The sequence below is a fragment of the Oncorhynchus mykiss genome, chromosome 13 (genome assembly GCF_013265735.2).
Source record: "Oncorhynchus mykiss isolate Arlee chromosome 13, USDA_OmykA_1.1, whole genome shotgun sequence".
NCBI lineage: Eukaryota > Metazoa > Chordata > Actinopteri > Salmoniformes > Salmonidae > Oncorhynchus > Oncorhynchus mykiss.
Window position 1 is genome coordinate 9192677 of NC_048577.1, and position 14653 is coordinate 9207329.

Sequence of the window (14653 nt, forward strand, 5' to 3'; positions counted from 1 at the left end):
AACACCATCAGTAGAGCTATCATCCTTCATCCAACCCTTTCCATGTTTTTTAATTAGTTCCATCACAACTCATCCAGCTACCCAGCTTGGGCCGTTCAATATCTGAAGGTAAGAGACAAAATATCTGCAATATTAAAAACATGTAAATGTTTGAAATGCCCCTAAAATGCTATGCAAATTTGAATAACCTACTAAATGGGTTTACAGTGTTTAAGTGTGTGCTTGGCTTGTTTCTGGCATACCAGTGTGTAAGAACGGTTGGTTTAAACAAATGCAACTTTGTTAATAAGATGTTTTACGCAAATAACCTTCATGTCTACTGATATGTTTTACACAAATAACCTTCATGTCTAGTGATATGTTTTACACAAATAACCTTCATGTCTAGTGATATGTTTTACACAAATAACCTTCATGTCACCTGATTTGTTTTACATAAATAACCTTCATGTCTAGTGATATGTTTTACACAAATAACCTTCATGTCTAGTGATATGTTTTACACAAATAACCTTCATGTCACCTGATATGTTTTACACAAATAACCTTCATGTCTAGTGATATGTTTTATACAAATAACCTTCATGTCTAGTGATATGTTTTATACAAATAACCTTCATGTCTAGTGATATGTTTTACACAAATAACCTTCATGTCTAGTGATATGTTTTATACAAATAACCTTCATGTCTAGTGATATGTTTTATACAAATAACCTTCATGTCTAGTGATATGTTTTACACAAATAACCTTCATGTCTAGTGATATGTTTTACACAAATAACCTTCATGTCACCTGATATGTTTTACACAAATAACCTTCATGTCACCTGATATGTTTTACACAAATAACCTTCATGTCTACTGATATGCAACAGTAAAACAGATGTTACTTCTATTCACCAGATGTTAATTATATCTGACATGTATTTCACCTTATGTGACCTAATAAGTTTCTATTCTGTAAATGAGGATGTATGGATCCCTCTCCCACTTGCACACCTGTTCAGTTTCTGTGGCTTTCACTGTGTGTGTGTATGCGTGTGTGGCTACGCTTAAACTGATAACACTTGATCTACTTTCATGGAAAAATCACACCACGCAGACAGACATAGAAAGTTGCACTTTTTCTTCTCATGCTTCAGGCTTTCTTCCATCCCAAATGTCACCCCATTCCCTACATTGTTCACTACTTTTGACCAGAGTTAAATGAGCCCTGGTCAAAAGTAGTGCCCTATATAAGAAATAGGGTACCATTTGGAACACTAAGCCACCTGTGTCACCTGTTGCTAAGGTCATGTCTCCTACTGTGTTCTAGAATGAGAAAAAGGACCAGGAAGAAGTCATAATGAAGGTTCTATGGTGTCTCTATGTCATCCTGCTCCTCCCCCTACTAACCTGCTCCAGCCAACCACAGTCCTGTAAGTCATCAATACCCTTCACAATGCATTACAACACATGTAGAATGACTTTGAGGTTAAAGTGCAGACTGTCAGCTTTATTTTGAGTGTATTTACATCCATATCGGGTGAACCTTTTTAGAAATGACAGCACTTTTTGTGCATAGTCTACCCATTTTAGGGGACCAAAAGTTCTTTAATGTGTGTTAAAGTAGTAAAAAGTTTAGTATTTGGTCCCATATTCATAGCATGCAATGATTACATCAAGCTTGTGACTCTACAAACGTGTGATTATTTTGTGCCTAATAGAAATGAATGGTAAATAATGTATGGTGTCATATCAGCTTGGATATCAGCTTGGATTTGGCGTCTCTCCTATCAAAACACGTTGAGAGTAAACATCATTAACAGAAACAACTGAATTGTTGTGTGTGTTGTTGTTGTCCTCCAGTGTCCCTTTCCTAAATTAGCCATTGATGGAGGTAGGGATTTGGACTTGTGGATTTACTTAATTCTCTGTATTGGCCAAAAGCAATTCCGATCCAACCATTAATTCATACGTTGTTGTGCCCCTGGCCTGAGAGGATGGAAGTTCAAGCAAGCATTTTAGCCAGGTAGCCTAGAACAAAAAAATAAGCTTGTACTGTAAATAAGCTTGTACTGTTTCAACGTGAAAGAGAGGAGGATGGCATTGGTGTTTCTCTACAAGTAGAGTGAGTCAACATGTTTTTCTACTTGTACGAACGCACATGCATGCACACATAAATCAGAACCATGGACAGCCACATATTTAGCTTATGTTGATTGGACACATTTTTGGGGGGGTTATATTTTAGTTGTCACTTTATTAGACGAAGCAGAGGTGATTTGATGATGTGGAAGTTGAAATGGTGCTGGAATAGTGGAGGCAGCTCCTCTTTATGACTTGCAGTAACTCAAATCAAATCAAATTGTATTGGTCACATACAGATGGTTAGCAGATGTTATTGGGAGTGTAGCAAAATGCTTGTGCTTCTAGTTCTGACAGTGCAGCAAACAAGTAATATCTAACAATTCCACAACAGATACCTAATACACACAAATCTAAGTAAAGGAATGGAATAAGAATATATACATATAAATATATGGATGAGCAACGACAGAGCTGCATTGGCAAGATGCAATAGATAGTATAGAATACAGTATATGCTGTACATATGAGATGAGTAATGCAAGATATGAAACATTATTAAAGTGACTAGTATTCCAATTATTAAAGTGGCCAATGATTTCAAGTCTGTATGTAGGCAGCAGCCTCTCTGTGCTAGTGATGGCTGTTTAACAGCCTGATGGCCTTGAGATAGAAGCTGTTTTTCAGAAGGCCAGCATCCCGGAGTCGCCTCTTCACTGTTGACATTGAGACTGGTGTTTTGTTGGTACTATTTAATGAAGCTGCCAGTTGAGGACTTGTGAGGCATCTGTGTCTCAAACTAGACACTCTAATGTACTTGTCCTCTTGCTCAGTTGTGCACCGGGGCCTCCCACTCCTCTTTCTATTCTGGTTAGAGCCAGTTTGCACTGTTCTTTGAAGGGAGTAGTACACAGAGCGTTGTACGAGATCTTACGTTTCTTGGCAATTTCTCACATGGAATAGCCTTCATTTCTCAGAACAAGAATAGACTGATGAGTTTCAGAAGAAAGTTATTTGTTTCTGGCCATTTTGAGCCTATAATTGAAACCACAAATGCTGATGCTCCAGATACTCAACTAGTCTAAAGGAGGCCAGTTTTATTGCTTCTTTAATCAGAACAGCAGTTTTCAGCTGTGCTAACATAATGGCAAAAGGGGTTTCTAATGATCAATTAGCCTTCTATAATGATAAACTTGGATTAGCTAACACAACATGCCATTGGAACACAGGAGTGATGGTTGCTGATAATGGGCCTCTGTACGCCTATGTAGATATTCCATAAATAATCTGCCATTTCCAGCTACAATAGTCATTTACAACATTAACAATGTCTACACTGTATTTCTGATCAATCTGATGTTATTTTAATGGACAAAAAATGCTTTTCTTTCAAAAACAAGAACATTTCTAAGTGACCCCAAACTTTTGAGTGTGTATGATTAAACATGATATAGAGCCTTGTAAAACATGACATAGATCCTTAAAAACATGACATAGATCCTTAAAAACATGACATAGATCCTTAAAAATATGACATAGAGCCTTAAAAAACATGACAGTGTCTTGTAAAACATGATATAGAGCCTTATAAAACATGATATAGAGCCTTATATTAAAACTGTTGTTATTTTTTTATTTCTCTCTGTTTCCCTCTCTCTCTGCCTCTTTCTCTCTCTCTGCCTCTCTCTCTCTCTCTCCTCTCTCACTCTCTCTCTCTCTCTCTCTGCCTCTCTATCTCTCTCTCTCTCTCTCCTCTCTCCTCTCTCTCTCTATCTCTGCCTCTCTCTCTCCTCTCTCTCCTCTCTCCTCTCTCTCTCTATCTCTGCCTCTCTCTCTCCTCTCTCTCTCTCTCTCCTCTCTCACTCTCTCTCTCTCTATCTCTCTGCCTCTCTCTCACTCCTCTCTGTCTCTGTTTCTCAAAGATCTAAAGTGTGTCAATGACTTCATCAGTAACATCACGTGTGTGTTGAACAACACATGCATACCCCCAGACATGCCGTGCACTCTGCATGGTGAATACCCCGGGTTTAAAAGGTAAAGAAGACTAAGGATGCAGCCTCACTGGAACCCTATTCTCATAGAGTCCTGGTCTAAAGTAGTGCACTATATAGGGAATAGGGTGCCATTTGGGATGCTAACTGAAACAATGGTTCACTGTTGTAACTACAGGCAATGTGAGATGAAGTCCTTGGCCGGTTTCAACACAACCTTGAGAGGCGGCAGTCTGGTCTTTGAGGGCAATCCAGTGAGTTTTTATAAAACTACATCAAGTTTAAACCAATGCTTGGTTATATATGTGCATTATTATAGATCAAAACTAGAATTTGTAACACATTAATCTGGATGAATAAATTAACCAGGAATTTATATATTTTTAATAATTTTTTTATGACGTTTTTCTAATAATAATATTAATAAAACAATGACAGCATATATATAGACCAATAGGCAAACAACCCTGGATAACTGAGCCTCTGTAAATGATCTTTCAGTTCTTTTGGGAAGAGGATGAAATATCCATTGGTGTACGGTGTGGACAAGCAGAAGATTATGTGATACAGATTGAATACCTGTATCAACCATTTAACCACAGTAAGTGTACAGTAATTTGAGTGATATTATGTACGATGTGTCATCTATTACTAATCTACTACATTAATTGTACACCAACTACAATGATACAATACCATAACTTTATGAGGTTTTGTGAAGTCAGCATACAAAATACACAAAATCAATACACTATGATACAACAAAATGCAATACAATCATGCTGGAAAGCTTATTAATATACAGTGCATTCAGGAGGTCTTCAGACCACTTCACTTTTTCCACATTTTGTTATGTTACAGCCTTATTCTAAAATGTATAAAATCCTTTTCCCCTCATAATCTACACACACTACCCCATAATGACATCACACTACCCCATAATGACATCACAATACCCCAAAATGACATCACAATACCCCATAATGACATCACAATACCCCATAATGACATCACAATACCCCAAAATGACATCACACTACCCCATAATGACATCACACTACCCCATAATGACATCACACTACCCCATAATGACATCACACTACCCCATAATGACATCACAATACCCCAAAATGACATCACAATACCCCATAATGACATCACAATACCCCATAATGACAAAGCAAAAACAGGTTTTTATACATTTTTGCAAATGTATAAAAATATAAAAAAATTGACATAAGTATTCAGACCCTTTAACTCAGTACTTTGTTGAGACACATTTGGTAGCGATTGCAGCCTCGGGTCTTCTTGGGTATGTCGCTACAAACTTGGCACAGATGTATTTGGGGAATTTCTCCCATTCTTCTCTGCATATCCTCTCAAGTTCTGTCAGAGTGGGCGGGGAGAGTTGCTGCACAGCTATTTTCACGTCTCTCCAGAGAACTTGCCTACCTGGTTAAATAAAGGTGAAATAAATGTTAGATCGGGTTCAAGTCCGGGCCACTCAAGGACATTCAGAGACATGTCCTGAAGCCACTCCTGCGTTGTCTTGGCTGTGTGCTTCAGGTCATGCTGGAAGGTGAACCTTAGCCCCAGTCAGAGGTACTGAGCGCTCTGGAGCAGGTTTTCATCAAGGATCTCTCTGTTCTTCTCTCCTTACACCCTTCCCTCAATCTTGACTAGTCTCCCAGTCCCTGCTGCTGAAAAACACCCCCACATGATGCTGCCACTACTATGCTTCACCGTAGGGATAGTGCCAGGTTTCCTCCAGACGTGACGCTTGGCATTCTGGCCAAGGAGTTTAATCTTGGTTTCATCAGACCAGAGAATCTTGTTTCTCATGGTGTGAGTCTTTTATGTGCCTTTTGGTAAACACCAAGCGGGCTGTCGTGCCTTTTTTTGAGGAGTGGCTTCCGCCTGGTTACTCTACCATAAAGGCCTGATTTGTATAGATAATTGCATAGATGATTGTCCTTCTGGAAGGTTTTCCCATTTCCATAGAGAAACTCTGGAGCTCTGTCATCGGGTTGACCATCGGGTTCTTGGTCACCTCCCCCGATAGCTGAGTTTGGCTGGGAGGCCAGATCTAGGAAGAGTCTTGGTGGTTCCAAACTTCTTCCATTTAAAAAAGATGGAGGCCACTGTGTTCTTGGCGACCTTCAATGCTGCAGACATTTTTTGGTAACCTTCCCCGGATCTGTGCCTCGACACAATCCTGTCTCGGAGCTCTACGGACAATTCCTTCGACCTAATGGCTTGGTTTTTGCTCTGACATGCACGGTCAACTGTGGGACCTTATGAAGACAGGTGTGTTCCTTTCCAAATCATGTCCAATCAATTTAATTTAGCACCGGTGGACTCCAATGAAGTTGGAGAACCATCTCAAGGATGATCAATGGAAACAGGATGCACCTGAGCTCAATTTCGATTCTCATAGGAAAGGGTCTGAATACTTATGTAAATAAGGTATTTCTGTTTTTTACTTATAATAAATTTGCAAACATTTCAAAAAAACAGTTTTCGCTTTGTCATTATGGGGTGTTGTGTGTAGATTGATGGGGAATTATTTTTTTAAATCAATTTTAGAATAAGGCTGTAACGTAACAAATTGTGGAAAAAGGGAAGGGGTCTGAATACTTTCTGAACGCATTGTACACAACTTAATACTAATTCATACCTGATGCTAACATTTCTAATTCAACTTAGTACTAGTAGTTCTGTTACAGTGATATTAGTAATATATTAGTACTACTATGAGGACATTAACTGTGTTGTTTTGTGTTTGGCAGTTAAAATGCATCCCCCTGGCAAGCCGACCATCATCAATGCCTCAATCGCCTGGACACCAGGAGCTCCCATTTCAGAAATGATATTCAACTATGACTTCCAACTACAGTGGAAACAGGAACTACATCACTGGGAGGTGATAGAGAGAGAGAGAGAGAGGGGGAGGACGAGAGACAGAGGACAGATAATAACAACTGTGTCTCTCTCTTTGTACACTATCTAAAAGTAGACCTACTGTATGTTGTGCTACTGCAGGATGCTGTGGAGGTGAACATATCAAACAAACAGATGTATTTTGACCTGGACCCTGAGATGCTGGAGAGAGGAAGGAGGTACCAGGTCAGAGTCCGGGTTCGAGCCGATTACCCAGACTGTCAGTGGAGCGACTGGAGCCCCAGTGCATCATGGGTCTCCACTCTGGGCCAGATGAAGCCAACAGGTAAATAGAGCATCAGTGATGTCATTGGTTATTAGTACACATTTGAATGTGGGCCTGTATATACTTGGGCTGTGTCCCAAATGGCCCTATAGTTCCCTACATAGTCCAGAGCACTATGGGCCAAAAGCACTGCACTAAACAGGGAATATGTTGCCATTTGGAAGGCAGGCATAGTAGTGTGTTTCCATATGAATCTTGAAAAATAGTTCCTTCTTCTTTCTTCCCTATTTCTTTCTTTCGTTCTTAGACAGGCAGACACATGCTCAAAACAAACTTACAGACAGAAATGTAAATGAAGGGTTTTCTATGCCAATCTTTTAGTAAAACAGTGGTGTTGTTATGTACGTTCTAAATATGTTCTATGTTGTTCCTCTGATCCTGTTCTCAGGTAGTCCTGATGTTCTAGACCAGGACTTTGTGGTGGTCACCGTGGTGGGAGCTGTTGTTGTACTGGTCCTGCTGGTCTCCATGCTGCTCTGCAAAGGAAAGTGAGTACTGTCTCTCTGTGTGTGTGTGTGGGTGTGTGTGTGTTGTGTGTGTTGTGTGTGTGTGTGTGTGTGTGTGTGTGTGTGTGTGTGTGTGTGTGGAAGGGTTGGGGTCCATTGTAAATGTGATGTATTTTAACACCAACGGACTGCAAAGTAAACATCATGTTTTAGATGTAATGTTTTATAGTTGGTTAAGTGCAACTTCCTTACATTTCCGTTCATTGCTGACAGGGTCAAGAAGATTCTGAATCCTCCTATACCAGATCCCTCCAGGTACTTTGAGGGCCTCAACCTCCAGCACGATGGAAACTTCAAGGTCAGTTCTACTTTTGACTGAAGTTACGTGCCAAAAGGGACCCTATTCCCTGTATTCTGCACTACCTTGTTATGGCAGTAGTTAGGTTATAATGGCTGTAGTTAGGTTATAATGGTGGTAGTTAGGTTATAATGGCTGTAGTTAGGTTGTAATGGTGGTAGTTAGGTTATAATGGCGGTAGTTAGGCTATAATGGCTGTAGTTAGGTTATAATGGCTGTAGTTAGGTTATAATGGCGGTAGTTAGGTTATAATGGCTGTAGTTAGGTTATAATGGTGGTAGTTAGGTTATAATGGCTGTAGTTAGGTTATAATGGCTGTAGTTAGGTTATAATGGTGGTAGTTAGGTTATAATGACGGTAGTTAGGTTATAATGGTGGTAGTTAGGTTATAATAGTTGTAGTTAGGTTATAATGGTGGTAGTTAGATTATAATGGCGGTAGTTAGGTTATAATAGTTGTAGTTAGGTTATAATGACGGTAGTTAGATTATAATGGCGGTAGTTAGATTATAATGGTGGTAGTTAGGTTATAATAGTTGTAGTTAGGTTATAATAGTTGTAGTTAGGTTATAATGACGGTAGTTAGATTATAATGGCGGTAGTTAGGTTATAATAGTTGTAGTTAGGTTATAATGGTGGTAGTTAGGTTATAATGGCTGTAGTTAGGTTATATTGGTGGTAGTTAGTTTATTATGGCGGTAATTAGGTTATTATGACTGTAGTTAGGTTATAATGGCTGTAGTTAGGTTATAATGGTGGTAGTTAGGTTATAATGGTGGTAGTTAGTTTATTATTGCGGTAATTAGGTTATTATGACTGTAGTTAGGTTATAATGGCTGTAGTTAGGTTATAATGGCGGTAGTTAGGTTATAATGGCTGTAGTTAGGTTATAATGGTGGTAGTTAGGTTATAATGACGGTAGTTAGGTTATAATGGCTGTAGTTAGGTTATAATGGTGGTAGTTAGTTTATTATGGCGGTAATTAGGTTATTATGACTGTAGTTAGGTTATAATGGCTGTATTTAGGTTATAATGGCGGTAGTTAGGTTATAATGGCTGTATTTAGGTTATAATGGCTGTAGTTAGGTTATAATGGCTGTAGTTAGGTTATAATGGCTGGAGCCTAATGAATGGAATGGTATCAAACAGATAAAACACATAGTTTCCATATATTTATTACCAGACATTATTATGAGCTGTCCTCACCATTGTCTAAGAATTAGCATCATGTATGATTGAAGCCACCTGTCGGAAGACAGTGCAGTCCTCACCTTACAAGCCTCCTCTGCAATAGAAAAATAAAAATAATAATCCTTTCATTTACCTCTCCTCTATATGTCTCTCTTTCTCTCTGTGTGTGTGTGTGTGTGTGTGCGTGTGTGTGTGTGTGTGTCCGTGCCTACAGGCTTGGCTGGGTCCTTTGTTTGCCCTTGAATCCATCAACTCTGCCTCGCACCGTGAAGACATCTCCCAGGTAGAGATCACCGACAGCCTGGACAACGTCACCCCATTGAGGACGACACCACCACAAGAGAAGAGATGGGACAACAGTGGCCACTCCTTCTGCTCTGGCTTCTCCAACTCCAGCTACTTCTTATCTCAATGCTCCCAGCCTGGATCCACCTCCATCAAGCTGGAACCCTGCTCTGTACACTCCCCTTACGGACCAGTAGGTGGCACTACTGAAATGATAGATGAGTGGAAGGAGGAGAACAGAGGAGATATGATGGATAGTAGTAGAGGTGTAGGGGGGAAGGACGAAGATATCGGGGGTGGAGGGAAAGATGGAGAGATGTTGGGTGGAGGGAAGGATGGAGAGATGGGGGGTGGAGGGAAGGAGGGAGAGATAGGGGGTGGAGGGAAGGATAGAGAGATGTTGGGTGGAGGGAAGGATGGAGAGATGGGGGATGGAGGTGTACTTGAAGGCATCAGTGCAGGTGAAGATATCCTCCAGGTTTCTTCTTACGGGCGTGTTGAGAAGCTCCAGGCCGAGCGTCGGGCCCTCATAAGCCCAGATTCAGGCATCGGCAGTGGGGCAGAGGATCAGGAAAGTCAGGAGAGCGTGGAGGATGCGGTCGGGCCTATTGCATCCACCCCCCATTTTGTCTCTCAGGACTTCCATCTTGTTCCGCTTCTTCCTCTTATCAATAACAATAACTTTACATTCTGCTCCACCCCCTTACCCATTTCCCTGTCCGCTTTCCCCCAGCTTCCCTTCACCCTACCTGGGTTGGATAGTGTAGGGGCAAAGGGTACGGAGATGGGGGTTGGAGGAGGTTCTCTCACAATGTCTTCCTCCTATGAACGTGTGGATAATCTGCAGCTCCAGGCCCAACTCTTGGCCCCTCAGAGCCCAGATTCAGGCATTGGCAGTGGGGGAGAGGATCAGGAAAGCCAGGAGAGCGTGGGGGATGAGGTCAGGCCAACTGTGACCCCCTGTAACCATATCCCTCTTATTACCACTAACAATATATTTCCATTCAGTTCCACTCCCTTACCTATTCCACTGACCAGTTTACACTTCCCCTTCTCTGGGTTGGGGTTGGCTCCATCCCTGAGTATGAGAACCAGTCATCCAGGCAGGCTGATCGAGGAGATGTCTCTGCTGTCTTCTTCAATGGCAATAGAGCCCTCTAGTGGCGGCTACATGCCAGTGAAAGAAGCTCAGAGCTGAGCTATGAAAACATTTCACCAAGGTCCAGGTTTGGAAAAGTCTTGTAATTTTCCCAAAATTCCCTGGTTATCCAGAAATCCTGGTTGGAGGAAGCCAAGATGGTAATCTCCCAACCAGGATTGAGAAAGTCACTAGAATAGGGGGGTCAAAAGTTTTAGAACACCTACTCATTCAAGGGTTTTTCTTTATTTTCACTATTTTCTACATTGTGGAATAATAGTGAATACATCAAAACTATGAATAACACATATGGAATCATGTAGTAACCAAAAAAGTGTTAAACTAATCAAAATATATTTTATATTTGAGATTCTTCAAATAGCCCCCCTTAGCCTTGATGACAGCTTTGCACACTCTTGGCATTCTCTCAACCAACTTCACCTGGAATGCTTTTCCAACAGTCTTGAAGGAGTTCTCACATATGCTGAGCACTTGTTGGCTGCTTTTCTTTCCCTCTGCGGTCCGACTCATCCCAAAGCATCTCAAGTTGGTTGAGGTTGGGGGATTGCGGAAGCCAGGTCATCTGATGCAGCACTCCATCACTCTCCTTCTTGGTCAAAAAGTCCTTACACACCCTGGAGGTGTGTTGGGTAATTTTCCTGTTGAGAAACAAATGATAGTCCCACTAAACCCAAACCAGATGGGATGGCGTATCACTGCAGAATGCTGTGGTAAACATGCTGGTTAAGTGTACCTTGAATTCTAAAGTAATCACAGACAGTGTCACCAGCAAAGCACCCCCACACCATAACACCTCCTCTTCCATGCTTTACGGTGGGAAATACACATGCAGAGATCATCCGTTCACCCACACCGCGTCTCACAAAGACACGGCGGTTGGAACCAAAAATCTCCAATTTGGACTCCAGACAAATTTCCACCATTGCTTGTGTTTCTTGGCCCAAGCAAGTATCTTCTTATTATTGGTGTCCTTTAGTAGTGGTTTCGTTGAAGCAATTCAACCATGAAGACCTGATTCACTCAGTCTCCTCTGAACAGTTGATGTTGAGAAGTGTCTGTTACTTGAACTCTGTGAAGCATTTATTTGGCCTGCAATTTCTGAGGCTGGAAACTCTAATGAACTTATCCTCTGCAGCAGAGGTAACTCTGGGTCTTCCTTTCCTTTGGCTGTCCTCATGAGAGCCAGTTTCATCATAGAGCTTGATGGTTTTTGCAACTGCACTTAAAGAAACGTTGAAAGTTATTGAAATGTTCCATATTGACTGACCTTCATGTCTTAAAGTAATGATGGACTGTCATTTCTCTTTGCTTATTTGAGCTGTTCTTGCCATAATATGGACTTAGTCTTTTACCAAGTAGGTCTATTTTCTGTATACCATCACTACCTTGTTACAACACAACTGATTGGCTCAAACACACTAAGAAGGAAAGAAATTCCACAAATTAACTTTTAACAAGGCACACCTCTTAATTGAAATGCATTCCAAGTAACTGCCTCATGAAGCTGGTTGAGAGAATGCCAAGATTGTGCAAAGCTGTCATCAAGGCAAAGGGTGGCTACTTTGAAGAATCTCAATTATAAAATGTTGATTAGTTTAACACTTTTTTGGTTACTACATGATTCCATATGTGTTATTTCATAATTTTGATGTATTCACTATTATTCTACAATATAGAAAATAGTAAAAATAAAGAAAAACCCTTGAAGGTGTTCTAAAACTTTGACGGTAGTATATTTAACCCCTTTTTTTTGGTAGGCACAAAATGACCTCCATACTTCCATAAGACATTTTAAACTGATACCGGTTACCTTCAGGTGACTCCCGTGACACTAGTGTGGGTCGTAGAGAAAAACACATACTGCTTTCTTGAGAATCTCCCCTTTCCACAGTGGGATCCAACGTGTTCGTGAGAGTCTCATCTTTCCATATTTTATAGGCTAAACCGTTCAGACGCTACAGACGTTTTCGTGAGAAGATCGCTTTTCGTGGATGTCTCATGGTCTGACAAACACCGCTCTAGCTCTGTCAGCTTTCACCGCAGATGCGGAAGGGTGATATCGGCGGATTCAGATATAAACAGATATTGCTTAAACCGACAGGTTTTAATGGGTATTTTTTTATTATGTTACTTAGATTGACGCACCGGTACCTCAATCGACTCTAGGGAGTTAAAGGGGCAATCTGGGATTTGGTATATCCATTTGTTGCTGTTTGAATCACAGATTGCCATATTATTGTGGTGTGTGAGGTATGGGTATGTTTTACATAGATCCATACATTCATAGATATGTATGTAGATATGCATGTATAGCTGTGGTTCGATAGGATGGTAACAGGTGAGTGAATAGAGACAGACAGTTAGTGTTCATTGCTTTGTGTTACACAGAGTCATAAATAGTGTTTTGTCTTGTAGACTACTTTGTTAGTTTACAAACTTCTTACAGCTGAAATCCCGTTAACGGGATAGATATGACAACAGCCAGTGAAAGTGCAGGGCGCCATCTTCAAACAACAGAAATCTCATAATTAAAATTCCTCAAACATACAAGTATTTTACACCATTTTAAAGATAAACTTGTTGTTAATCCCACCACAGTGTCCGATTTCAAAAAAGCTTTACGACGAAAGCATACCATGTGATTATGTTAGGTCAGCACCTAGTCACAGAAAAACAGCCATTTTTCCAGCCAAAGAGAGGAGTCACAAAAATCAGAAATAGAGATAAAATGAATCACTAACCTTTGATGATCTTCATCAGATGACACTTATAGGACTTCATGTTACACAATACATTTATGTTTTGTTCAATAACGTTCATATTTATATCCAAAAATCTCAGTTTACATTGGCGCATTATGTTCAGTAATGTTTTGCTTCCAAAACATCCAGTGATTTTGCAGAGAGCCACATCAATTTACAGAAATACTCATAATAAACATTGATAAAAGAAACAAGTGTTATGAATGGTATTATAGATATACGTCTCCTTAATGCAACCGCTGTGTCAGATTTCCAAAAACCTTTACGGAAAAAGCACACCATGCAATAATCTGAGTACAGCGCTCAGGCACCAAAACAAGCCATACAGATACCCGCTATGTTGTGGAGTCAACAGAAGTCAGAAATAGCATTATAAATATTCACTTACCTTTGATGATCTTCATCAGAATGCACTCCCAGGAATCCCAGTTCCACAATAAATGTTTGTTTTGTTCGATAAAGTCCGTCATTTATGTCCAAATACCTCCTTTTTGTTGGCGCGTTTAGTTCACAAATCCAAATTCATGAGGCGCACTAGGTCCAGACAAAAATTCAAAAAGTTCCGTTACAGTTCGTAGAAACATGTCAAACGATGTATAGAATCAATCTTTAGGATGTTTTTAACATAAATCTTCAATAATGTTCCAACCGGACAATTCCTTTGTCTTTAGAAATGCATTGGAACGCAGGTCGCTCTCACGGCCACACGCGTGACCAGCTCATGGCCTTCTGCCAAACACCTGATTGAAACAGCTCTCATTCGCTCCCCCTTCACAGTAGAAGCCTGAAACAAGGTTCTAAAGACTGTTGGCATCTAGTGGAAGCATTAGGAAGTGCAATCGGACCAAATTTACACTGTATCTTGGATAGGCAAAGAGTTGAAAAACTACAAACCTCAGATTTCCCACTTCCTGGTTGGATTTTTTCTCAGGTTTTTGCCTGCCATATGAGTTCTGTTATACTCACAGACATCATTCAAACAGTTTTAGAAACTTCAGTGTGTTTTCTACCCAAATCTACCAATAATATGCATATCTTAGCTTCTGGGCCTGAGTAGCAGGCAGTTTACTCTTGGCACCTTATTCATCCAAGCTACTCAATACTGCCCCCCAGCCATAAGAAGTTAAAAAGACAAAGAAGAAATAGCCGTTGAGTTTACCACTCATA

At 40.4% G+C, this 14653-nt stretch overlaps 1 protein-coding gene across 1 annotated transcript; it reads left to right on the top strand.

Annotated features, from left to right (window-relative positions):
* LOC110495071 (interleukin-2 receptor subunit beta-like) lies at positions 1 to 10521 on the top strand. Its single transcript, XM_036942581.1, has 11 exons — positions 1 to 108; positions 1318 to 1420; positions 3992 to 4103; positions 4239 to 4314; positions 4562 to 4661; positions 6850 to 6983; positions 7103 to 7286; positions 7675 to 7774; positions 8006 to 8090; positions 9495 to 9883; positions 10413 to 10521. The coding sequence occupies exons 2-11, from the start codon at positions 1348 to 1350 to the stop codon at positions 10519 to 10521; spliced, it is 1362 nt and encodes a 453-aa protein (XP_036798476.1). The 5' UTR covers positions 1 to 108; positions 1318 to 1347.
* Positions 10522 to 14653: the final 4132 nt, after the last annotated feature.